The sequence below is a fragment of the Coturnix japonica genome, chromosome Z (genome assembly GCF_001577835.2).
Source record: "Coturnix japonica isolate 7356 chromosome Z, Coturnix japonica 2.1, whole genome shotgun sequence".
Taxonomy (NCBI): domain Eukaryota; kingdom Metazoa; phylum Chordata; class Aves; order Galliformes; family Phasianidae; genus Coturnix; species Coturnix japonica.
In genome coordinates this window covers 6507472-6532031 of record NC_029547.1, presented here as the reverse complement: position 1 = coordinate 6532031, position 24560 = coordinate 6507472, and the positions used below count along the sequence as shown (strand labels likewise).

The 24560-nt window shown below is 39.7% G+C and overlaps 1 protein-coding gene across 3 annotated transcripts in view; it reads left to right on the top strand.

Moving 5' to 3' along the window:
• The window catches only part of KIAA1328 (KIAA1328 ortholog), a 172192-nt gene that overhangs the window by 70067 nt on the left and 77565 nt on the right, over positions 1-24560 (top strand). For all 3 annotated transcript variants that reach the window (XM_015848262.1, XM_015848261.2, XM_032441150.1), the window contains one exon: positions 1432-1559. In XM_015848262.1, coding sequence (XP_015703748.1) covers positions 1432-1559 — 128 coding nt within the window. The remainder of the gene's footprint in view (positions 1-1431; positions 1560-24560) is intronic.

Here is a 24560-nt window from a genome sequence, read left to right as displayed (position 1 = left end):
CCCTGCGTCCAGGCTAATATGTTCACCTACTATAAACATTACTGCCTATGGTTACAACCGGAATAAAAAATTCCTTTTATATACATCATAGCTGGCAGGGACTCCTGAGACCACCACAAATCACTTCAGCCTTTTGGTGCTCTTTGACGAAATGAACTGAAATGTAAAACAGCTCAAGCTTCAGGCAGGCTGACTCTGGAAAGCAATTAGCTTGTTTAGACCATTGTTTGTATCCTCTTCTATTTCCAGATGCTGAGCAAATGTGGGCTAAGAACTCTCCTGACTGATCTAAATGCTGGGCTTTAAAACCCAACCATTCCTTCCTTCCTAAAAAGGTTTTGCTTATTCTCTGTGTAGCCTTTCATTTAAAACAAAGCAAAACAAGCAAGCAGAAAATCCTGGCAAGTGTCCCCTTCCCCCAAAAGAAGAAGAAGAAGGAAAGGGAAAAAATAAATAAATAAATAAAAAATCTGAGCAGGGTCATAACAGGGAATAACAAAGCAGTGAGTTATTTATGCAGCCATGATTGGCAAAAATGATTGCAACATGAATTTGCCCAGAAGCAATGATTAGATCATAAAAATGTTAAGGAAATCTGTAACTCAACACCATTTTATAGATTGAAGAAGTTTTTGTTCCCTACCTTAATTGCGGTGACTTGTTATTAAAGTATTTATTCAGAGTAATCTCTTTGGACAGCGAGCCCTTATCCCATCTGCATGCATAATTAAAAGTGAGGGGGGAGAAGAGGGAGCATAAATGGTTTACCATGCTACATGAGCAAGGGAGGGAATTACACAATGACAGGTGAAGAGCAGATTTATCTCCTGTTGGAATTTCAATGCTGCAAGCGAGACAGGACACTGTTGCTTGCTAATATCCTTGCAAACACCATAGTTGCTGCTTCTCCAGATTACTGTCCAAAAATCATTGCTGGTCTCTAAAAGGCCTGTAGCGCTGCATCTGCGGCTCTGGGTTTTTGAGCTGTTGGTGCTCAAGCAAAGAGATTGGATTTGGGTATGTGGGCTTGTGAATCCATGTCTCTGCTTAAAGATGGACTATTTACTTACTTGGCTGGCTATTTATTTATTTATAAATAAACATTGGTAGCGTCTGGCTTTGCTGAATACAAATCAGAGGGTTGTAATTGTTCCAGCTGAAACAATGTCATCACCTGCCTCCTGCTGTCCCTTTTCCAATGATAAAAGAATTTGGTACAATTCTTCTTTTTCCATTCTGAATAGAAAGATGGTTGTACTTGAACATTCATCTCTAGACAGATTTATCATCATTAGGCAGTACTCAAACACATGGTATCTGTTTTTAAATTGAACTGTTATGGATCTAAATCGGATTTACACTGGGAAAGTTGGTGTATATGCGAGTCTGACTTCACCAGCGAGTTTTTTCCCCTTAACTTCTATGTCTCACCTATGCAGCAGCAGTACAGAGAATGCCAGGAACTTTTGAGCCTGTATCAGAAGTACCTCGCTGAGCAGCAGGAACAACTGTCGCACTCCCTCTCTCAACTCAGTGCTGCCAAGGAAACTGAGCAGAAGGTAAGATGTTTTTTCTTTTTTTCCATCTCACTACTTAATGACGTCTCCAAAACATTTTTCCCCGTCTTTTTCTAGAACTAAAACTGAATTGTGTTGTCTTGTATTGTACAACGTTGATAACTGTTCTGTGATTGGTGTCCCATGGCCTTCCCTTAATGAGTGGATTGCAGGAAGACAAAAAAGGAAGCAAGTTTTGGATCAATGAAATGGGTGAAGTTAATTGACCATGCTGTAACGCAGTAGAAACCATTGGAATGCATGTTTTTGCTAAGGAGAAAGATGCTCCCCTGTTTTCTTCCACTCTGTTTCTTAAGCAGAGAAGTAATTGCAGTCACTATAGATACAGCCTTTTAAATTTTCACTGTAGCTTTTGATGACTGAAAAGGAGATTACAGATGATGTGTTTGGTCAATAAGAGCTTTCTCAAGCCTGTAAGGCAGCCCATCTGATTTGAGCTGTTTATAGAAGACCCATAATTATATATGCCGTTTAAAACCAGAAAACATTGACTGGAGATACAGCGTGTTAAATTAAGTGGTAAAATGGCTCTCAGATGTATATGCACAAAGACCTGAAAACATGGTTGCCTGAGATTTGTTTTTCTGTTGTTTTTTTTTTTTTTTTTTTTGATAACTAGGTACTTGATTTGTATCCCTGCTGATAGCAGATGATGCCCTGGAAATTAAAGCAATTTATGCAAGTGCTCTACCTGATGCTTTTACTCCCTATTGTCTTTCAACAGTTTCCATCAGTGTATCTCCATTCAGAGTCAATCCTACCTAAAACAGACAGTGCCTGTTTATGATTTGTACACTTGATCTTTCTTTTCCTGATGAGTGTTACAGACTTATAATGTGGCTGGAGGTGAAGTCACCATCACAGTGTTCAGAAGGTGGCTCGACTCTGTCCGCTCTGTGGTACCTGCTAACAGAATTGCATAGTCAGATCCTGCTGCTCAAAAGCCCATGGAAGTAGCACTGCATTTTTAATTCTGTTCAGGGGACAGCAATACTGTCTTCATTGGCAGCAGGAATTGCATTTTACACATTTTTTTAAAAAAATATGTTGCTGTTTGTCAGGCTCCTACCTTTTACAAGTGCTTTGTTCCCATTCTTTAGCACATTTATCTGCTATCCATTTTGTGATGTTTTTGAGCTGAAAATGAGGGTCTTTATTTTCTCTGAGAATGAATGATGCTTGTGTTCCTCTCTGTGATACACAACTCTCTGGGTTTCCTGATGGAGAACCACCCAGAGGGAGCCCGTGCAGACCAGCAGAACCTTGGCAGCTGATTCTGGGGCAATGTTGTTACTTCTCTGGGATTGGGTTCTGATAGAAATCTTCTACTTTTAGCCCTTCAACTTCAAATACGTGTGACTTTTACTGGGTTAGCATGCTACAAAGGCATACAGTCTGATCCCACCTACAGTACTAATGTTTAGATGTAGATAGTAGGAAGACTATTAACTGTCAAATCTGCACCTGATGTACAGCAATCCACGTTCACCTCCTGTTTTTCTGTCTCCCTAAGTGCTGTCAATGTATACAGAGACTTTTCTGGGCTTCCTTTCTGACTTCATGTGCAAGTTCTATCAAGCTAATCTTTGATCCCATTATTTCTCTTCTTGATAGTAACAGATACTATTGCCCACAAATGCAAATTCATATATTATATCTAGGTTTCTCTTGACATTTCGTTTACAGTTACCTAGTCTGCAGTTCCAGGCTAACTGGTCTGAAATCACCCTAGCGCTCTTGCTCTGTGCAAAGCTTTGTGGGCATACATAAAAATGGTCAAAGCTTGCTTCAACCAGTCTGTCTTACAGCTTGCAAAATATTTCTGATGTTTCTAGCTTTTCTTTTCAAGTCTCTCTTCTGTGCGATCCTGGTGGACATGGAGTTTATTTATTCAATGTATTTTGCTTTATTGCTTTTGTTATGTTTTGCTCTTTTATTTTCGTCTAAACAGACACTTCCTGCTATGTTTCTCTTCACAGCTCAAACTGTGGAGAGATTCACAGTCCTGCTTCATGACTTCAGTTGTTTCCTTAACACGGTCCTTCACGTCGCAGCTATCAAAACCAAGGCCAGTAGGCTGGTGTTGGGTTGACTCTGCTATTTCCACGCAACTTTTTGCCTCTGTCTTTTGCCAGTTGTCTCAACTGAACTGTGAATTCTTATGATCATTGTTGGTCTCTCTTTGTTCTGTGTGATTGTTGTCTTAGCAGTAGTTTAGATGGGCACAGGGTTTGCATTTTAGGTGTCTTACCTCACGGGAGGATGTCACAGGAACACAGTGTGGAGGGCTTTGGGGGAGGCAAGAACTGGGGAGAAAGACCCCCAGAATTTTCCATTTGCTCCAAGTGCTGCTCGCTGCAGCTCTCTCTGCCCTGCTGAAGCTTTTATGCTCTCAATATTATTATTTTAAGCTAGAGTTTGAAAAGGTCCACCTTGTGTATGCTAAAGGAAGCCTTCCTGAGCTTGAATCCTTGACCATGGGGAATCTTTTCCCTGTTGTTTGTTTTGACTGAGCTAGGGAAATCTTGGCTATGTCTAGCTTTAAATCAATAGACACTAGCTTGCTATTTAGTTTTTCACTTCTTTGAACTGTCTAGGAGAGATAATCAACGTTTCCTATTTCAGGTCTGATGTTACAGGAGCACCTGTGTCTCAGTACAAGATGTTGCTCTGATATTTCCTGTGTCTTGCAGAAAGATGGGACTGCATGGTTATACTGTGAACCAAAGCACTTCTTTGTTCTGCCTGTAATGTTTCTGTTAATTTTCCCCTTTTTCTACTTGTTTAATTCGTTCATAATGCTGCACGTGCATCTATCTGGTCATCACTTGCTGTTTGCCTGTCTGACTCCTCCATTCTTTTGATTCAATAATGCTGTCCCTTTCCCTGGGTTGAGGTAGGAAATATGAAAGTGTTTCTTTTTGGTGTTTAAATGCTTGGCTTTGATGCTGGACTAAGACAAGTTAACAAGTCAGGAGAACTGCAGTATTAATGCTGTGGCACTGTTGCAGAAAGATGGGATTGTATGGGAGGGAAGTGACCACTGTAGCTCTGCACATGTGGCTGAAATGCAGTCCTAGTTCTTAGCTGGATTGAACTAATGCAGCTACTTTGGTGTTCACTTCTGCTTTTGTCTATTTTAGCATCACATAAAGGTAACAATTATTCTGAAATCACGTTTTCCTCTGAGCTGATATTGCTTCTTTATAACAAAAGTCAGCCCTCAAAATTTAAAGAAGCATTCTGGTAGTAGTGAAATAGAAATGTGGGGAAAATGGTGGTGAGATGATTTAAGACAGACTCTCGTGGAGTCAATAATCAGTAACTGGAACATGGAGCTTCCTTTTTTTTTGTGAGATAAAGTTAATTCCATTTGAAAAGATACTTAAGGTGACATGAATTGAATTATTCAAACTGGCCTTCTCAGCATTAACTCTAGGTTAATATCTCATGATGCCTCTGGTTTCATTATAGGAGTTTTAAGTACATAACTTTTTATAATAAATTCAATACCTAGAAGCTGAACTGAAATTGGTTTACCTTCTACCAACCCATAAAAAGAAGCATTAATTGCAAAGTGAATATTAAAGTGGTCACTAAAGTTGACTCATACAGATTCAAAGAGATAGCTCTTGTGTAATGGAAGTGAAGAGCTCTACTGAACAATAGGCTTCTGCCCTGATGTTAATAGAAAATACCATCCATATTAAAATGCAGTTAAATCTCTTCTATCAAGAGTGATTTTTGGATGTTCTTTCTGCAGCTCTCAACTGTTCCGTCTTTGCCATTTTAAGAAGCTTTATGTAGAGATGAAAAGAAAATTGCCCTTGTTCTAGGTAACCAAGCCTGACTTAGCTATACAGTTGCTGCTGCACTTCCATCTCAAATCACAGCAATAATCCAGTTTACTTTGGCAAGTTTCTATCTGGTGAATCTGTAAGTGTTCTGCAGCCCAGGGCAGGATTTGAGTCATAAGAGTTGGGCATGAGTCTGAATTTTTACAGGACTCAAATTCTGGAGCTACTTTGCCTAAAAGAAGGACGGTACCTGTCGTCTCAGCATTGCCTATTAATCTTTGAGTTTACCAGTACAGCTGGCAGCTTTTGTTTCTTATTTGTAGAAGATTATCAACACATCTGCTAACTTCCTAGATTTACATAGATTCTGGTTGTGTATGTGTTTTAAGATTCATTTCTTCCTCTTGTATGTAGAAATGGAATAGATGTGGAGTGTGACTGTAGACAGAAAGGAATACCTGTAATTCATTTTTGGTGGGATATTTATTCCTTTCCTTTCCCCTATACAGTATTGTCTGTCCTCTGGTTAGTGCTTGTATTTCAGTAAAGCCAGGGGCCCTTGCTGGGAGAGAGGTACTGCTGTGCACTAAGCACCGTGCGAGCATACAGAAAGTCATGCTTTGTGTTGGGAAAACTGTAAAATGTAAAGATGGCAAGCTTTTGGGGAGGAGGCTGTATTTTTTTTACACTGTTTTTTTAAATAATGCCTTTCCTTCTTATGAGTCACTTTTTCACCCTAAACATTGTTTACACAATTACAGTGTCATTTCACAGTTAACTCCAAAGGAAGTCTTGCATTCTTTTCATGTCTGTGACTAAAATTGATGTCCATGTCATTGCCATTTTTTGCCTTAATAAGGGCAATTATATACTAAAGCTTCAAATATTAGTTCTGTGTTTTCTTTTGATAAGAATATTGAAAAAAGTCAATCTTCAGAAGCCTTTCTGATTGTGCCCAGACTTCTCCATTCTCTTCCTTCAGCGTGGGTCACCTTTAAACACACTCTTCTTTCACTGAAAGAAAAGAAATCCCACATATGCAAAGGGTTTTGAGTGTTATAAGGTAAACCTTCATGATAGAATTTACTTTGTCTGTTTACCCAGCTGTACAGGAACAATGGATGAGCCCATCTGAAATATACTTGAGAACAGGGATAATAAATAAAGAATTAATTTGACTGTGGACGCAAGGGTATTGGAATAATTTTAGGAGGGCAGACAAAGAGAGAGTTTAGCATGAGTAAATATTGGGAGTAGCCCTGCATTACCTGTGTTACTTTTGGCTAATCCCCTGATCGCTTTCCATGCCTCTTTTATCCGTGACAGGGAGATGATGCTTTTTATCCTCATTCTCTCTCTTTTCTGCTGAGAACATTAAGGTTTGGGAGCTTCTTCATGTGTGTTCTAAGTGCTCAGTGATATTTCAGACTTAGAATCTGGAACTGGATGCTGTGTATAAGGAAAAAAGTCATGTATTTTCTTTTCGCCTATCGGTTACTAAGTCCTACTGGATTTACCTGTCTGTGTTAAAAACGTGCTAACGCCTGACAGGAATGCAGATGAACATAAATATTTAAACTAAAAGAAAACATAAATATTTAAACCGAAAGGAAACATCAATACTGAAATATCTGTTTATTGCCAACATTGACAGTATAACTACATCTGCACACAGTCCCCTAGAAAACCATGCTATAATAGGGCCATTGGGCACTCAAAAAGCCCCGTCTACTTGCATGCTGTGAATGATGCTGCATTAGTAAGCAATTTACGCTCAGCTCACTGCTTAAGTGAGGTCTGAGCTTGAGATCTGCACCACTTCACTTTCTCTTTGCTATTTTTCTGTTGTCTTTAATTAAGCTTGTCTCTAGTCTCCTGATTTTTGATCTTTTACTTTGAAGATTCCTCTCTCGGTTTCATACACCAGGCTTTAAGAACTATACCTCCTGTGGAAATCTTTCCCTTAGGTGGACAGCCATGTAAGCTATGTATTTTTCCACTGAGGGATAAATCTAGAAAGAAGGCAATGCCTTCCTTTCTAGCAAAACCTTCTCTTGACCTCTTAAGTTATTGCTTGTGTTGCTGCTGTTGTCAGATGAGAAGTTCTTTCGCTGTCATTTGAGGACCTCCAGTCCTTGAGGACCACTTCTGAAACTTAGATATTACAGTTTCTTCACTTTAACGTCCACTGTGTCTCTTGGGAGAGAGCTTTATGACCATGCTCATCAGCATCTGCTACATCTCATTTTTAAGTGTGGGTGAAGCTTTGTCAATTAAAGTTAGAATGTTATTTGCAGTCACGGATATTTTAATACATTGCAAGCCTTGAGGAGGCAAGCTCCTGTTTTGCCCTGTGCTTTGTGGAGTTAGCTATTCATGTTCTTATCACTGTCAAGCAAACGTCCCTGCGGCCTGGCAGTCTGCAGGCATGTTTATTAGTGTAGTCCATTCAACCTATGTGTATGCCTTTGATTCTGCTGTCTTTGGCTTTTTTTGAATGTTGAGACTACTGACAGCCAGTTTCTCATGTACATCCAACTTCCTTGATTCACCAGTTTCAGGTAATCAATAAACCATACTTTTAACATTTCTCTAAGCATACTAAGTCCTGTATGTATGTTATGATTAAGATTACATTACATTTCTGAGTTTCCCAGTTTGTTGAAAACTAGGCCTGGAGACATTCAGGTGGATTTGGACTAGATGACTTGCAGAGTTCCTTTCCAGACAGAATTCTTGTGTAGCTCTACTCTGTTCTCTTTTATCTATTCCTCTTTAAGACAGATTCTCAGGTGAAAACCTGTTCTAGTATGAAGAGAAAATTCTGTGGAAATGGTTAGAGCTGCTTTCTGACTTTTGAAAAGAATTAGAGGCTGTAAACTCATTTGGGACTGTATAACCTAAATAACTTCATTCAGAAGTTTGTAATAGTGATTGTAACATATGTTACACAGAAAGTAATGCCTCCTATTTATTTCCACGGAAACTACAAAGAACAGAAGAACACCGATACATAAAAATTTCTCATCTACAAAATACTGTTTTTCAACATAGTCACCACCATTACCTATGCATTTTCACCAGGGATAAGCATGGTGAGCCTACACACCATGCTTATAAATATCTGCATCATTGGAGGTGTTCCACTGTTTCACAGTGGTTATATTGGTTCAGTAGCTCCTGTCAAACTTACATGTGGTTGTTCTTTTCGTTCTTGTGTGCAGTGCTGACAGTATTCCAACATTGCACTTCTGTTGTTGGATGTCCCTCTTCTATGATCTGTCCCGTGGCAACAAAATATAATGGAATATGTATATTATATATTACATATATAATGGCTGTAAGATTCAACCTCTACTGCCACACCACCAACATAACAAAATAGGATGTATTACTTTCAGGGCAGACCTCTTATATTGAAAGAAAAATTGTTCACCATCTTTAGCTTGTAAAGCAATTTTTTTAATTTTTTTTTTTTTTTTTTGTGAGTTGATCAGGTTATTTAATTAGTAAGGTCTTTGTTTAATGAAGGCCAGGTGATTATCAGTTCAGGGCACTCAAGGTTGGTCTTCATAGACAGAAAGATTTTTCATGAGAGCCATGGCTGTAATTTTCTTTCAGCTAAGAAGGTGGAAATTTGTTATCTGTCTGTACCAGGTTGATTGCCTGCAGAAATATCTCTTCCAGTTAGTTCTGAATACCCTAAGATTTAGCTTGAGTTTTTCATTTTGAGCTACAAAAATTCAAACTTTAAATTTGTCTAATGCACAGCTTGCCATTTGAAACTTATGAAGACCCTCCTGGACTCTCTTCCTTGGATTTTACCCACTATGGGACAAATTTTAAACTCCTGAGACAGATTGTATGTCTACATAAGCAGGATCTGATGCGGTGTCATCTCCAGATGTGCATCTGTGGCAATCTTACTGCAAGACTGCATGCATGTGATTATGATTTAAAACACTCTTATCTCTAATCCAGTTAATGCATTAAATTTTATTTTTTCATTCTCACCTATTAAGATTAGATGCCAGTAATATCTGAAGTGTTCTACATTAACTTGTATAATATATGGAATATATATATATTATATGTGTTTCTTTTCAGAGTTTGGAATGTGTACGGAAAAAGACACACAGACTACAGTACTGTCATTTACTAATGATGGCTCATGAGCACAGACAGAGATAAATGACTGTTTTTTTTTTGTCTGTGCAGGAAAGCTGACAATCTGAAACATATGCAATGTCTAACCACACAGATACTCGGTTTCTCAGTGTGGCAGAGCCATTTTCTAGAACTTGGAGCAGGAGAAATTAAGTGATGCTCTCTGACTCATCTCTGAGGTCTGGATTACCCTAAGATTGAAATATAAAGTCATTTCTAATCAGTCTACAATAGTAAGTTTCATTCCACGTTCTTTCCCCGTCTATTCCCCTCTCCTTAAGCAGCACTAATCCTGTTGGCTGGAGCAGCACAAGCAAACTTTCAGAATGACTTGTGTTTTCCAACATGCAACCTCAAAAACTCTTAATTTTTAGAGTTGTGTCATGAACAGTAGTATCTTAGTTGAAGATTGTCAGCTTACAGTACATCTGATGAATGTCTCTGTTCTTAAACTTGAGATGGAGGACTTTTCACTGTGATCTAAGGATCTTAGTGGTTTCTACAGGCTGAGACAAGGACATGCTCTTGCAAGCTAATGTTACTTCTGAGTCTCAGCAGAAATGCTTTTACTTGCTGTCATATCAGGAGGGCTGTTTAAATCAGGATGCATTCATATTCATGATTGTGAATCTATATTAAATGAGCTCGGTTGACTACAAAGCTAGAGTAACCTGTGAGCTCTTCTAAATTTCGGGTGGTAGCTGTGGAGAACGCTTCTTCTCTTCTTGAGATCCATATCTTCATAACATAAACCTTTATTTTCATGGCGCTCCACTGTTACTGCAACTTCTTGGCACAAATCTTTGGATATTCGTCCTTCAGTGCTTATTCAGTTGAGCACTCTGTGATTTGGGGGTTGTGGTTTGCGGGTAGCTGTCAGTGTCCCTCATAGTCACTAGATATATTTATGTATGGAGTTGAAGGAGACAGTTCAGTTACTTTTGTCTAACCTTTGAGTTAAGTGTGTATGCTCTGCATTTGAGACCCTAGAGCCTTTGTGGTTGAGAGGAAAAGAAGACCTGGGCTGCACAGTGCAGTTTACTTAGCTGCATTCATGTACATACACATGGAAGAACAAGCAAAAACCTTCCTGTTCTGCATGCCTGGGACCATGTCAAAATATCACGTCAATGTGTATGCAAACTGACTGACTTGTAAGTAACATCTTGTTTCTCAAACCAATATGTAGCACCTGATGAAGACACAAACCTGTGACTGAAGCACCAGCACAAGTTCAGTGTTCATACTCCACTTAATAAACCTGTAGGCAAGCTCTGAGTGCAGTGCCATCTATGGCTGTGAAACTGTATTAGTTTCTCCTTTTTCTAAATCTTAACACATACGTAAGTTCCACTTTGAATTGTTTGCTGTTGTTTGGTGGTTTTTTCCCTGTAAATTTTCTTTGATTTCAACATTTAGTTCAATCGCACATGTTAGCTATTTGCAATGTTGTCTTAGGCCCTTTGTGTGGAATCTGAAGCCCTTCCTAAAATCAGAGCCAGTGATACCTCTGGTGTAAGTCTCTTTTAGTTGAAGAAATGAGACAATGGTCTTTAAATATTTAGGCCTTTGTTTTTCGTTTTAGCCATGGGATTGTCAATAAAGGGATGTGTGAAGTTTTGATTAATATTTTTAATTACTTTTGCTGACCATGAGAATTCTGCATACAGGTGAGACTGGGACTGCTGCTGTGGTCTACTGAGTTGCTGAGGGCTGGCAAGCTCTTGAACTGGTATCTAATTCTGTTGCATCTCTTCCATTGAGTTTTTTAATTACTCTCTGGCTTAGTTTCATGCTCTTTGTATAGCAGATGATGCCTACTGTTGGTTAGTGCATGTAAGCTCAGTGCATTTAAAATGTATGAATTAAAGGTACCATAAGGGGAGCTCAGCTAGTCTGGGACTTCTCCATACATAAGTTAATATGTGTAAGGAGGCAGCCTTTCTGACTGCTGTGCTAGGGAGAACAAGTGCTCAACATGGGGAGAACCCTCCAGTGCTGTATGACACAGGGCAAATACACATATTGTATGATTCTCTTCACGGGCGTGTTTATTCATCAGAGATAAAAGGGATCACATAATCTGAAATGAGGAGTCTGCAGTTCTGCAAGTAAAACATGAGAAGAAAACACCGGAGTCTTCTATTAGCTAGACACACATCTGTGCATTCTTATCAGCTGCTTTTTAAGCATTAATTCTATTCTAATGGCTTAACCAAATTGCTATCATTGTGACAACAGGTTTATTTACAGCTATAGAAGTAAGTATAGAGGAGAACAGGGTTTGTTAGGTTGTTTTATTTATGCTTAGATACTCAGTCTAAGTAACTCAGTGAACACCAGTATATTAGAAAGTTGCTTCTTTAAACATCCTTTGTACCTGTGTGTGTGATAGCCTTAGACAGTCTTGGGTCCTTCTGCAGAACACAAGGATGAAGTTGAGAGGCACCTCCAGAAGGTGACTGGTGATTCAGGTTAGATTAATCTAGGTATCTTCATCTGAAATCCTCATTAGCAGTTCGAATACCAAGATACTCCTTTTCCTGCTTTGTGAATGATAAGATGGCATCCTCACTAAGACAACAAACACTTCAATGTAAAATTTGGCTTTATTAACCAATAAATAAGAGCATGTTTTACTTTGCGTTGCTTGTTTTTCAGACCTATCACTGAGGATTTTTACATGTTGAACTAATCCCATGCGTTAAAACTAGTAAATATTGCAAGTATTCCTTTTAATTTGCCTTCATCCTTCTGGACCTGTGATTGTAAGCTTCTGTGTGGAGCATATTTCCAGCGGCAGGCTGCCAAGCAGCCAGGGCAAAAGTGGGGATATTCATCTTGCCCTTACTTTTTTCTTATAGGAGAACGCGAGTGGTTTGAGATAAGAGACTAATACTTCTATTGCAATATATGAGTAAGAAAGAGTATTATGAAAATGTTTTGAAATGTCAGAAGTATTGTAAAATGGTGGGCAGGTTGTTTTGTTAAAAAAATAAAAAAAAGAAGTGAACAGATAGCCAGCAAAAACCTGTCCTTACTCAGCAAAGGTCCTGGTGAAATCACCACATTTCATTTCCAGCACTGTTAATGCAGTATTTTCGTATTACTGGCCCATAAACAGGAAGGTTTGAGGCACCTGAGCTGAGCTCTAAAGGGGGATGTCCCAGACACTGTGCTAACGAGTCACTTCTCAGTGACAGGGTGAACAAAAGGTTTATCTGCAGTATCCTGGGAGTAAATGAGGTTGAGCTGTTTGGGCAGGCAGATGAAGCTGGAAACGTCTTGCTATCTGTGTTAATATAAGCCACTGTAAGCTTGGGGCATTGTTGGTATGGTGCCCCCTTTGGGGCTGGAGGCCACTTTCCTCATGGCACCTGCACAAAGCCAAGTCAGGAGCTGCAGCGGTAATATCACATCCATGGGCCAAGGAAACTTCTTTCTTTGGTGGTCCTATCCACGTAAGAAAGATTTAGATACCCCTAACAGAAAGCTGTTCCTCCCAAAAGCTTCTTGCAGTTACAGTTTTTACATGTATTTATCCCTTTTCACAAAGGGGCAATTAAACTCCCATAAGTCTGCCAAATTTATTACATTCTGTCTGCCTAAATATTTCCTGTCATTTCAGTTGAATGTGGCATTTTCCGGTTCTTTTTATCTTACAACTGCTTAACTGTCACACGTTCTCTCTGAGCTGGCTAAATGTCAAGGGTGGAATAAATTATTATTCACATACTGTTATTTGTACAACTGTAGTATTTGGGTTGGGGACCAATATTCGCTTCTCCTAGGTAGGCACAGCACAGCCCCAAATCTGAGTGATGGTCAGTGTTCAAAAGAAGTCACGCTGCCAACATGTTGAAGCCTTTTTTTATGGTTTGGAGATGAAAGCTGCTTTAAAGATAAATGCAGGATGATTATATTATTACTTACTGATATATATTTCTTGCATAAATTTGAATTTCTATTTACATTGCTTCCCGAAAATGCCATTGTTAATAGAGTTCTGACATCTTATTTCCCTTATTGCTGTCTTGGTAGCATTTTATTTCTGATGTTTTAATAACTCAATGTAGACTGAAAGGATAAAACGGAGGGAATTGACTGAAGTAATTAGACCCTGATTTGTCTGGCTGTCCAGCACCTGACAAACATGTCTTTGACATAAACAGAATGAAACATTTTTGCCATTAGCCACTTACAAATAGCTATTTTGGCAGGGCTTTGAAACTATTGAATTCTCGGGGCATATTGTGCTGGGTTAGGCTAAGGCACCAATTCAGGCTTTTTCTTTTGCCATTGCAACTCCTCCTTCCTGTCTGTGTTGAAGGAGAGTCATATTTAGTAGCTTCACAAAAACTCAAAGGCAGTTAGTGTAGTTATCACCCTAACAAACTGAGTATTTCTGAGAAAGTGGAAATGTTCCCATTTCAATTTCTGGTTAATGACACACTTGAGTATGGGATCTGAAATGTCAGTCTTTGTATTTTCAAACCTGTAGAAACTTGAATAAAGCTTATACATAAGAGCAATCAGCTCTAATAGCAGTAGGCTAAATATCGGTTTCTGAAAATAAATTTTATATGAATCTATTCTCCAGACAATTTGACTTTTAAATGTTTAAAAATGTGACATCTTTATATAAGTGAATTCAGATTGAGGCAGGAGCTGTAAAAACTTGAAGTTTCCATGCATCACCTACTTTTCACTATCACCTGTTAAACAGCACAACTAAGTACAATGTAGGCTTTACTACTTTCCATTGCAGTAATTTACTGCCCTCCTGACCTATAAACAGATAACCATTACCATGACTTGATACTGTTAGGTGTTTGGATACATTCTCGAAGGTAATTCATGGTTTTAAATATTGTATGTTTGAAAGGTTTTACAACCAAGCGTTTGGAAAACGGCAGCATTACATTTCCTTGAGCAGTGTTCTGGGAGTAATGATTTGTCACTGTGGCCTTGTTCCATGGCTTCCTGAGCAAACGTCCTCTCCTTTCACCTCTTCCTGCAATGCTCTATCCTTATGTAAGGACCACTGAAAAATTCATTAAGCTCCGTCCTCTTTGTCAGAGCTTTCTTAGAGGGTGACTTCACTACGATCTGCAAGAAAAAAGTTTTCAGTGACCTCAGTTATTGATTTACACTTAAAACTTCACTGCAGTAAGGAGAGGATGCTCCATTAGAGGATTGGGGAGTGAACGTAAGTGGGTACTTGTCCCAGATCTGCTGCTGACTCACTCTGTGACCTTTTGAGAATTGCCTCAGATGTCTGTGCCTAAGGTCACTCATTTGTATGGTGAGGTTAACAGGGCTTCCCACCAATGCTTGCAAAGCTTTTTGAGTTGTGTGCATAGAAACTACAAGTACAAAGTGTTGACATGATTCATAATTACATACTCCTTTGTACCAAAGTCCTTGACTGAAGTAAGCACAGTTGTGCTAAGTAAGAGTGGTAAACCCAGTCCCTTAATATTTTTTTCTACTAGTGAAAAATAAAGTAGCCATACAAAGGGCTCACGCAAATTGGCAAGCCATTTAAATGGCAACAGGGCCATTAGTCTCCTTGGACTGTTGCCTTGGATGCTTCTTTTCCTTTTGGTCAAAAATAAGCCCAAGAACCTCAAGTGAGAACTGAGGTTTTCGCATCTCAGCAAGCTGGCTGTGCAGTAATGTGTTTGAGTAAGGCCTGTGCATGGAAATACAAGCATTAGCACCAGGTAGTGGTGCCAACTAGGTAGTGAGCTAATGACCAGCAAATACTTGATGAGGTCCACTCAATCATTGTCACTACTGCTATTTAGAGAGGGCAGCAACAGTGAAAGTAGTCTTGGAGCTGGCAGGCTGAAAGAAAAGTGCATGGAAAAATCTTGCGTGACTTATTGAAGACTCAGCAGTTGGTGGAACCTGAGGTGCTTAATCCTCACTTCTTTTATTATTTTAATTTTTAAATCTTGTTTTAGAACATGCATGAGAAGCAGGCTAGTAATAGTTGGCAAATAATTTATTCAGTAAGCCAATATAGAGGGAGAATGAGTTAAGATAAGCAGAAGACCTCTAATGTTTATGAGGGCTGCTTCTATTTTGCTGTTTTGGTCTGTTATATCAGAGGCAGATATTGGTGGTATGGCAGTAGAGCCTTCCCACTAACATTCCATTTTGTTTTGCTGCTGTGTGACAGATGGCAGCAGAGGGGCAGTCTGACAAAATGGTGTCTGACATGAAAGTGTGCGTAAAGCAAATTCGTGCCATTGTGTTCCCCAATGTGAAAACAATTGCGCCCACTGACATTCAGTGATGCTTGGTGAACGTTTATGAACAGTGGATGTGAGCGCAGTGAGATGGTGGGCAGTGTGTTTCAACAGTGGTGATGGTGATGTGAAAGACAAGCCACGTTCTGGACAGCTGTGCACAACTGTCACAACATGAAAGGAAGAGTGTCTCTGTCAGTTCTTCTGTGCAAATTGTCAAATTATGCCCAGGGTGGTGTGTATGGAACTGTATATCAGCTTCAGTGCTTTGGAAATAATGGTGGCCATGTTGGATGGATGACAGCCCAGGCCCCATACCAGTTTGAAGACTGTGAATCAAATTGCCAGTCTTGACTGGACTGTCCTACCACACCCACCATATAGTTCAGATTTGGCACCTTCTGACTTTCATCTGTTTGGGCTGATGGACTGTGTGGGCAACATTTTCCTAGCAACAGCGTCATTGTAGCAGCTGTGAAACAGCAGATCATCTCCATTGGTACAGATTTTTGTGAGCATGACATGCAGGCCTTTGTTCATTGCTGGTGACAATTCATAGCTAATGATGTCAATCAAGTTACGCCAGGGAAGATTCAGGTTGGATATTAGGAAATACTCTCCAAAAGAGTGGTCAGGTACTGGAATGGGCTGCCCAGAGATGTGGTGGGATCATCACACCTGGAGATGTTGAAGAAACATTCAGATGTTGTATTGAGTGGCATGGTTTAGTGGGGAAATACTGGATATACATGGATAGTTGGACTGAATGATCTTGGAGGTCTGTCCAACCTTGGTGATTCTGTGATTCTACAAACAGTAGAAGGGAAATGGGAAATAAGACTAGAATGGTGAAAAAAAAAAGTGTGAAAATGGGAGATGTGCAGAAAAACAAGGAGTGGATGCAGCCATGCTGTTTCTAGTATTTATGGACTATGATAACATTGTATTAGCAGAAGTTCCCAGGAGAGGAAGAATTAATCCAGGTTATTGTTTCCTTTGAGGGTAATCTTCTCTGATAAGCACTGTGGAGATTATCAGTAAGTATGTGTAACGTTGGTGAGAGGGCACTGTGAGACCTAGCATTGATACTTCTCTCAAACTTGGAAAAAACTGACATTTACCTTCTGTAAATATGTACCTTTCTTGCACCACGACTGTCATCAGTTTTCTAAGTTATTTCACACCGAAGATGAGAACAATGTCTTAGGGAAAAAAAAAAACCCTAAAAAATATCCTTTTGTGATTTTGTGGTAGGCTGTAGAGGGGATGTAGGTAGCAAAGACAGTCTCTGTAAGAACGATATAAAGTTTGTGATACAAGGCCTCTTTGATGATAATAATTTTTAGGAACACTTGCAAACATTTTAGAATACGTTTAATCAGTATTGGGTTTATCAAGACTTAACTGTCTGTCAGACTGAAATCTCAACATAGCTATAATTAGAGAGCTTGTTTAGGCTGTAGAAGATCTCTGCTAGGGTAGTGAAGGTCAGTGTGACCATGGCCCTGTTTTACATCTTTTCATTTTTTTTTTATGTTGGATGCACGGTGGGATTTGAAGGTGTAGTTATGCCGGATTACTGAGATGAAATGAGCTTTTTGTACATCAGAAGCAAATAGTTTTGCTATCACATTCATAGTCTCTCTGAAATATCTTTAAAAAAAGTTATTTCATTCCTCAAACACTCTTAAAATGCTCTAACAAGATAATAACTGTAACTTAACAATTTTATATGCATAACCTTTTGTAGGCCATACAGCATCTTCAAGCAGAAATGGCAGGTTGTAAAACAGCACTATAGAGGCTTATACTATGTACTCAGTATTGGTGAGGCCTCATCTCGAGTACTATGTTCAGCTGTGGGCACCTCAATGCAGAAGTAACATGGAGGTGCTGGAGCAGGTCCAAAGAAGGGCAGCAAGGCTGGTAATGGGCTTGAAGAATACGGCCTGTGAGGAGAGACTGAAGGAACTGGGGCTGTTTTGTCTGGGGAAAAGGAGGCTGAGGGGAGACTTTATTGCTCTCTTCCAATACCTAAAAGGTGCTTACAGTGAGAGTGGGGTTGGTCTCTTCTCACTGGTGACAGCTGACTGGACAAGGGAAAATGGCCTCAAGTTGCACCAGAGTAAGTTAGGTTGGATATCAGGAAAAACTTCTTTACAGAAATGGTTGTTTAGCACTGGAATGGGCTCCCCAGGGAGGTGGTTGAGTCACCATTCCTGGGTGTGTTTAAAAGCCGTTTGGATGTGGTGCTCAGGGACATGATTTAGGGGAGGGTTGTTAGTTAGGGTAGTGTGGTTGGGTTGTGGTTGGACTCAACTATCTGTAAGGTCTTTTCCAACCTGAGCAATTCTATGATTCTATACTGTGACAGTGCCTGGAAGCACAAACCCTATTCTTAGGTTGTGACTTCTGGCCCACACCACTGTTAATCAAATGCAAAAGTTGATCCTTCCAGCAGCAAGTAGCATCTGTTCTAGCAGCCAGTAGTGACATGAAGTATTTTGGCAGAGAACATGGTGGAGGTACCAGTTTGGGTGACAGTGTCTTGAGCCTGCTAAGGTTTGTGAGACACTGTAATAAACTAGAAACAGCATTCAGAGGCTATATTTTGTGCATTTGTGTCACTGCAGAAATATTGGGCAGTGGAGGGACTGCAAGCATCAATCTTGGAGTCATGGAGGCAGATGCTGCACCTTTCCTGTACAGCTTACAGTTTGGGCTACAGACAACAGAGAAAGGAAGGAAAATCTGCAGTGATGATAGCAGAGATGGTAAGGCAGGGTGACTACAGAAGCATATTGCCATACGTGCTTGCTGAGTGCACAGCAGTGCTCTGTGCCTGCCTCACTGTTATCTTCCAGCAGTAGTAACCAGCAGTTGTTGTTAGCCCTAGCAGGGCTTGCTATTCTGATTACAATCTTGCTTTTTTCCCCTCTGCTTGGATTCCCATGTAATTTTAGCAGTATTCTTATGGAGAACTGTTAGAGCAAGATAGGAAGCGAATGTTTTATGGCAGCTGAAATCCTTGCTGGAAAATGGCTTAAAGCATTCTCTTTTAACCTGAGCACTTAGCACGCTATTTGTTGCAATCAAAAACATGGAAATGAGGAGGCTTTGTTGCAGAGTTAATGAAGAAGATTTCATTGTACACAAACCCTCAGTCCTAGCTATGCTTGCGATCAGAAGGTGCTTATTTTCCCGTCTTTCAGTAAGTTCTTACCTGCTTGTGCACTCTTATGAGAGCGTTTTCCATACCTAACAGATGAGGCACAGAGGAGGGGGCCTGTGGGAGAGTACACGCTGTGCCCTGGGGGAGGAAACAGGATCTTTGTTTGCTGTTTGATATCAGAAATGAATTACTTAAGGGCATGCCCCTGCCATGCTTTGGTTGGCTACCTGAGCCTGCTCCAAATGGGCTGATATGTTATACCGCATAGTGGTATTAGCTCGGCTCCCAGAAGCAGTAGAGCTGCATCAGTAATTAGTTCTTCTCAGCAAGCTTAATTAGCAGGCTCAAGCAGATACTGCACTGACATGGATACTTAGCTCCTGGTTACTGAGCCAGCTTAAGTATGCATGCAAGAGCCAAACGCTGTGCAGTGTGAACTTAAAGTTTTTCCATCTCTGTTTTATTTCATTTACAAAGCAGAGCTTTTAAAACTTCTTTCCTTGTACTCTTGCTACAATCAGTGCCCTTAAAGCTTCCTTGTACCTCTGAGAAGGAGTATTGCTTTAAACAAGGACAAAGCGTGTTTGACTAAAGAATTCTCCTTTTGATTAAAATCCACTGGTTAATTTTTCAAACGAGTTTTCATTGTTTTCATTACTTTTTTTAAAAAATCAAATCCCATTTCAGTCATCTTTTTAGGCAGGAGATGATTTATAGGAAATGATCTGAGTGTTTATTTGAACATCCAAATGTAATAAATCTGCTCAGTATTTCAATAGCATGCTTATTAATAGAACACATTATTCTGTTCAATATTGCGTTGTCTTTAAAATTTAGCAGAGCATTAGTAGTAATGAAACTAGTTTAAATCAATATATCCCTGTTATGAAAGCATCTACTTGAGGAATAGAATTCAAAAATTTCCCTGTAGCGTAACAACTGGGTGATAATTGCATAAAAAGATTTTAAAGGGAGACTTTCGGGGAAGTTCTAGTTTCTAATTTAGGATGCATGCAGATCACGATGTATTAATTGTAATAGAAAGATCTTCAGGACTAAAAAAATTCACCAGAAAGTAGTTTGATTGCAGAGAATGAAATTTTGGTCTCACTGGCAGTAATGAAAAAGCTCCCATTCATCGGCGTAGGCTTTATAACTACACAAAATGCAGTGACTAAAATGAGTATTGTGAGTTTGGTCCAAAAAATATCACAGATATTTCTCTATTCACTTGCAGAATGGTGTGAAAAAACAAATACGCTAAGAAAAACTAAAATTAGATTTAACATTCTCAGCTTGGCAATCTCGCGTTTCCATTAAATGTGTGGGCCAGAATTCTTATACTTAGACATCTAAAATTAGACCCCCGAATAAAAGACCTGATTGTAGAAAATGCTTGAACGCAATGTTTGTAGAGATGCACGTCCTAGTTCTTATAGCTTAATTTTAGTTTTGTTAGTGATTTACTGTCAGTTCGTTTAATTTGGCATTGACACAAATATCTAATTCTCTTGACTTAAGCATGGTGAGCACAGGAATGTGCCCTGTGTGGTGTGCCCTTGCGAAGTGATAGGGAGTCCATGGCATGGAAGCTGTCTCACTGTGGAATAACAAAGCCTGATCCCCAAACAAGAACCCTCTCCTCAAACTTTGCAGATACTGCCAGGCAGAGGAAGGAATTCACTCCTCTGCTGTGTGTCACACTCCACCTCTGGAGCTGAAGCTCTTCAGAAAACATTGTCTTGGGGTGCTATCATCAGGTGGGTGAGTAGTAAGCTGTTGCAAATGGGTGTCTTGAGTCATAGAGAGGATGAGCGATTTACTGTTGAGATATCAGTGGAAGAGACAGATGAGTGACAGCATTCCTGCTCATGAACTCCCTAGCTCTTTCCCTTCCCTAAGATGTTGAAATGTAATGAAACTTAAACATTTTTAAACAACTTCCAGATTAAATTTTAATAGGAATGAAAAATGAACAATATTCTTACAAGTAAGAAATGGTCTTCATTATTTTTTAAAGTCCATATCATAAGGAACAGCACCATTAATAAGAGCCCTGAGTTTTTTTTATATTATGTACACTGTTCAGATAGAAATTTAACAGGGAATTTTAATGAAATGATGGCAGAAATCACATTTTTATTACATCCCTTTGCAGAATATTTCCTGTGAGACCAAGATAGAGAGAGGCCAAAATTAATGGCTTTTCATAGGAACTGAGTGATAAGTTATGGAAAGCTTATAGAGATAATAATTTTAGGCTGCTGTTTGGATAGCTAAACAGCCTTATGGAGAATTGCTGCTTAATAGACATATCATGGGAATTAAAGACATTTGGATGTTAATTTGTATACATATTTTGGTGTAGGACCATGAAGAGAAATTCAGTTTATGCTTTGTTTGCCGCTCTGCAGAGAGAAGTAAAGGATTCACTCACTGGGTTGTTCCTGTCGCTTGACCACGAAGGAGAGCACGGAGCGCTGTCAGGGGGCTGCCTCTCCCCTTCTCTCCCCCTCTTGTGGTTTCTAATCTGAATGTAAGAGTGCATGATAAGATCTTACCACAGTTTTGTTCTCATTAAAAATTAAAGAAATTGTTATTTTGGGAAATAAGAGTTATGTTTGGGGAAAATAAGCACCAAAAATATTTATGAAAATCTAAGCAATCTGGCATATTATGTTGACTTAGAGTCGAGCTTGTATTGCCCACTTGGCAAATATATTTTACCACGTTGCTGTACAACTATAATAATAAATGAACATATACAAAAGCCCCCTATCCTCTACGGCAACTGGCATTTCAGAAGCACTTCACGTGCTCGCTTTCTTGTATTTTAAATGCAGATGTTCATCCAACTTTTAATACCAATGGGAGGCCCTGTTCAAAACCTGCATTAGACTGAAGCACAAGGTGGCAATAAACTTAATTCGGGCTTTTATCTTTCTTGGTTCCACCTCAAAGCTTTTAAATATTGCAGTTCTGAAGTGCGAATTTCTTTTGTGTGAGTCATTTCTGCGAACACCTGTGAGCGGCTGGGTTTAATTGGGCTACAGCTGGCGCTGATTGTGTGCGCAGGGGCTGGGGGAGGCACCGCAATCGGCTGCCTTCACGGCAGGCATCATTATCTCCTTCCTTCTCAGCTCCTTTTTTTCTTATATGCAGGTTAGCAAGGTTTAGGGATTAGGGACTGGAAATAGAAGGGGCTCCGGTGAGATTTGATGCTTCGTGGATGAAGTCATTTCGGCAAATATATCTGCATGCATCAACACCTTATTGAACAAGTCAAGCGCAGATTCGCTAATCTTGTTAGTTGATTTGCGGTAGTTCTGGAGCTTTCCTAGAGGTGGCTGTGCCAGGAGATGGGGAGGCTGAAACACACAGCAGTTACAGTGGTGTGCAAGAGGGCAGCCAAGGTTTTAGGTTCCTCCACTCCCTGTAAACTTCCAGTTTTAGTCATTATTCCTTGTCCTGTTGCTACATGCCCTTATAAAAAGTCTCCCCCCAGCTTTCCTGCAGGGCCCCTGGAAGCCACTAAAAGATCTCCCCAGAGCCTTCCCTTCTCCAAGACGACGAGCCCGAAGAACTTAATAACACAGTTTAAATTAGCAGCCCATTATTTTTCTTTGGTGTCTTGTGCATCTTCTACTTTGGAACGACTGTTGCTCTGATTTTATTTTATTCATCTGTCTTTTAAAGTTAAATCCAGAATTAGGTGCTGGAAACAGACACCCTTATTTCATACAAGAAACTACTGCAGATCACCTGCTTAGAAAATATGCAATTAAGAGGAAATACTTTTTTTCCTGTTACTGTCGTGTGATAGATTAGTACAGTTTTCTACCTGTAGGTTTCACTGTGCTTTGCAGATGAAGATGAATTATACAGCATTCATAGGGAAAGGAAAGTAGGAGGGAAGGGAAAGATATAGCCAAATCACTTGAACTAAGCCAGAGAATCCTAGAGGTCATGCTTCCTAGTGCTAAAGAGAAGAAAATAGTCTCTATATGAAATATTTTACTCACAACAGGAGCAAAACTGAGACTTTCTAAATCTTAATTGAAAACTGTGAACAGCCCTGAGCATATACATATGCCTTTTGGATTATAATAGGCCTTGTAGTCTTCTTGTGTCCGTTACAAATGGATTGTAATTTGGAAAATTGTGTAATTTGTGAATCCAGTGAGTTTGCTGCATCCTCTGTTGCCAAGTGTTTTTCCATTAAGCATTCATTGTGTGGGGCCTGTGGGGGCCCTTCATGCCATTGTATTGTGAATCCTGTGTTTTGGGGCTTAGCAGTCAGTCTTCTGCAAGGTGAGATTTGCTTCGAAACAAAAAGACTTTTTAAGAGGCTGTGAAAAATAAGGAAACGACTTTCCACTTCTGTATAAAAGCAGCACTGACTCTAGTCAGATCTTTTATACGGGCCATACACTGTCTTGTTGATGATTGACTTTGTTCCAGCAAGAGGAGGAAGTCTTCAGCTTTGAAGGGAGGTTTGTTTTTTCACTCCGAATTCTTTATAATGCGAATTCTGTATAATGCATAATGTCTTACCTCCTCCAAGTTTTCCCTAAAATGTGGCTGGTGTGACTGACTGCATTCCCCAGAAGGCATAGCAGTAGACAACCTAGCTTCAGTGCAACTCGTTCAGGTTTCCTGTTTGTCCTACCCAATTTTGTTTAATTGGAATACATTAATATAACAGACGCTTTCCCTTCCTCTAACCAGAATTAGGGCTGAGAATGAGTGGAAAGGTCTTATCTTAATGAAAATGAATTTTCTTCTGTCTGAACAATAATGCAATAAAATGATCAGCCATTAAAAAAAAAAAAAAAAAAAAAAAGGAAAAAAAAAGATGTTAATTGCCTGCATGTGTAACGCTACCTAGCAACATTTCCAGCAGGCCCTGGTGTTGGTCAGAGGTTTTCTGGAGAGTGCTGAGAGATAACGTTATTAGTAACAATTAAAACAAATGTTTCTTTTGTGCCTTGAAGAAGGCTCGTTTAGCAAAATCTCTCACAGGCAAATCATCGGACGTGTACAGCTGTTTTATTTGTTTTGCAGGAAATTAAATGATATGAGAGGGGGATTGCTGCGTATCTTAGACCTTGCAGAGCAGTGCCACTGGAGGTAGCAGCAGTCAAAAGCATTGAGCAGCAAGGCCTGTACAGTACAGACAGGTGGGCTGTGGGCTTCGTGTACTGTGAGGGGTGAGAAACAGCCACCTCCAATATTTTTCTTACAGTAACTGAAAGCCTTAGTTCCTGAATTAATTAATCAAAGGCCCAAGACTGCAGTGTCGTTATGAATAGTCAGAACGCTTTCAGCTTGGTGCTTTGGCTCATCAGTCTGGCAGGCACTGAACTCTGTCAATCCCTATTGAAGTTGTGCCAATCTTCTTAGATGAAGCTGATTGATGTGAGACCTTTCCTCACCATTCATTTGGACAGCCAGACTGTGTGTGACTAAATTTTTGGCCATCATAGACATTCAGATGAATTCATTTTGATTAGTTCTAGTTGAGACTTCGGGGAAACATGAAAAGTGAATTGCCATTCTTTTCCGCCCTTCCACCATGTCATTCTCAAGC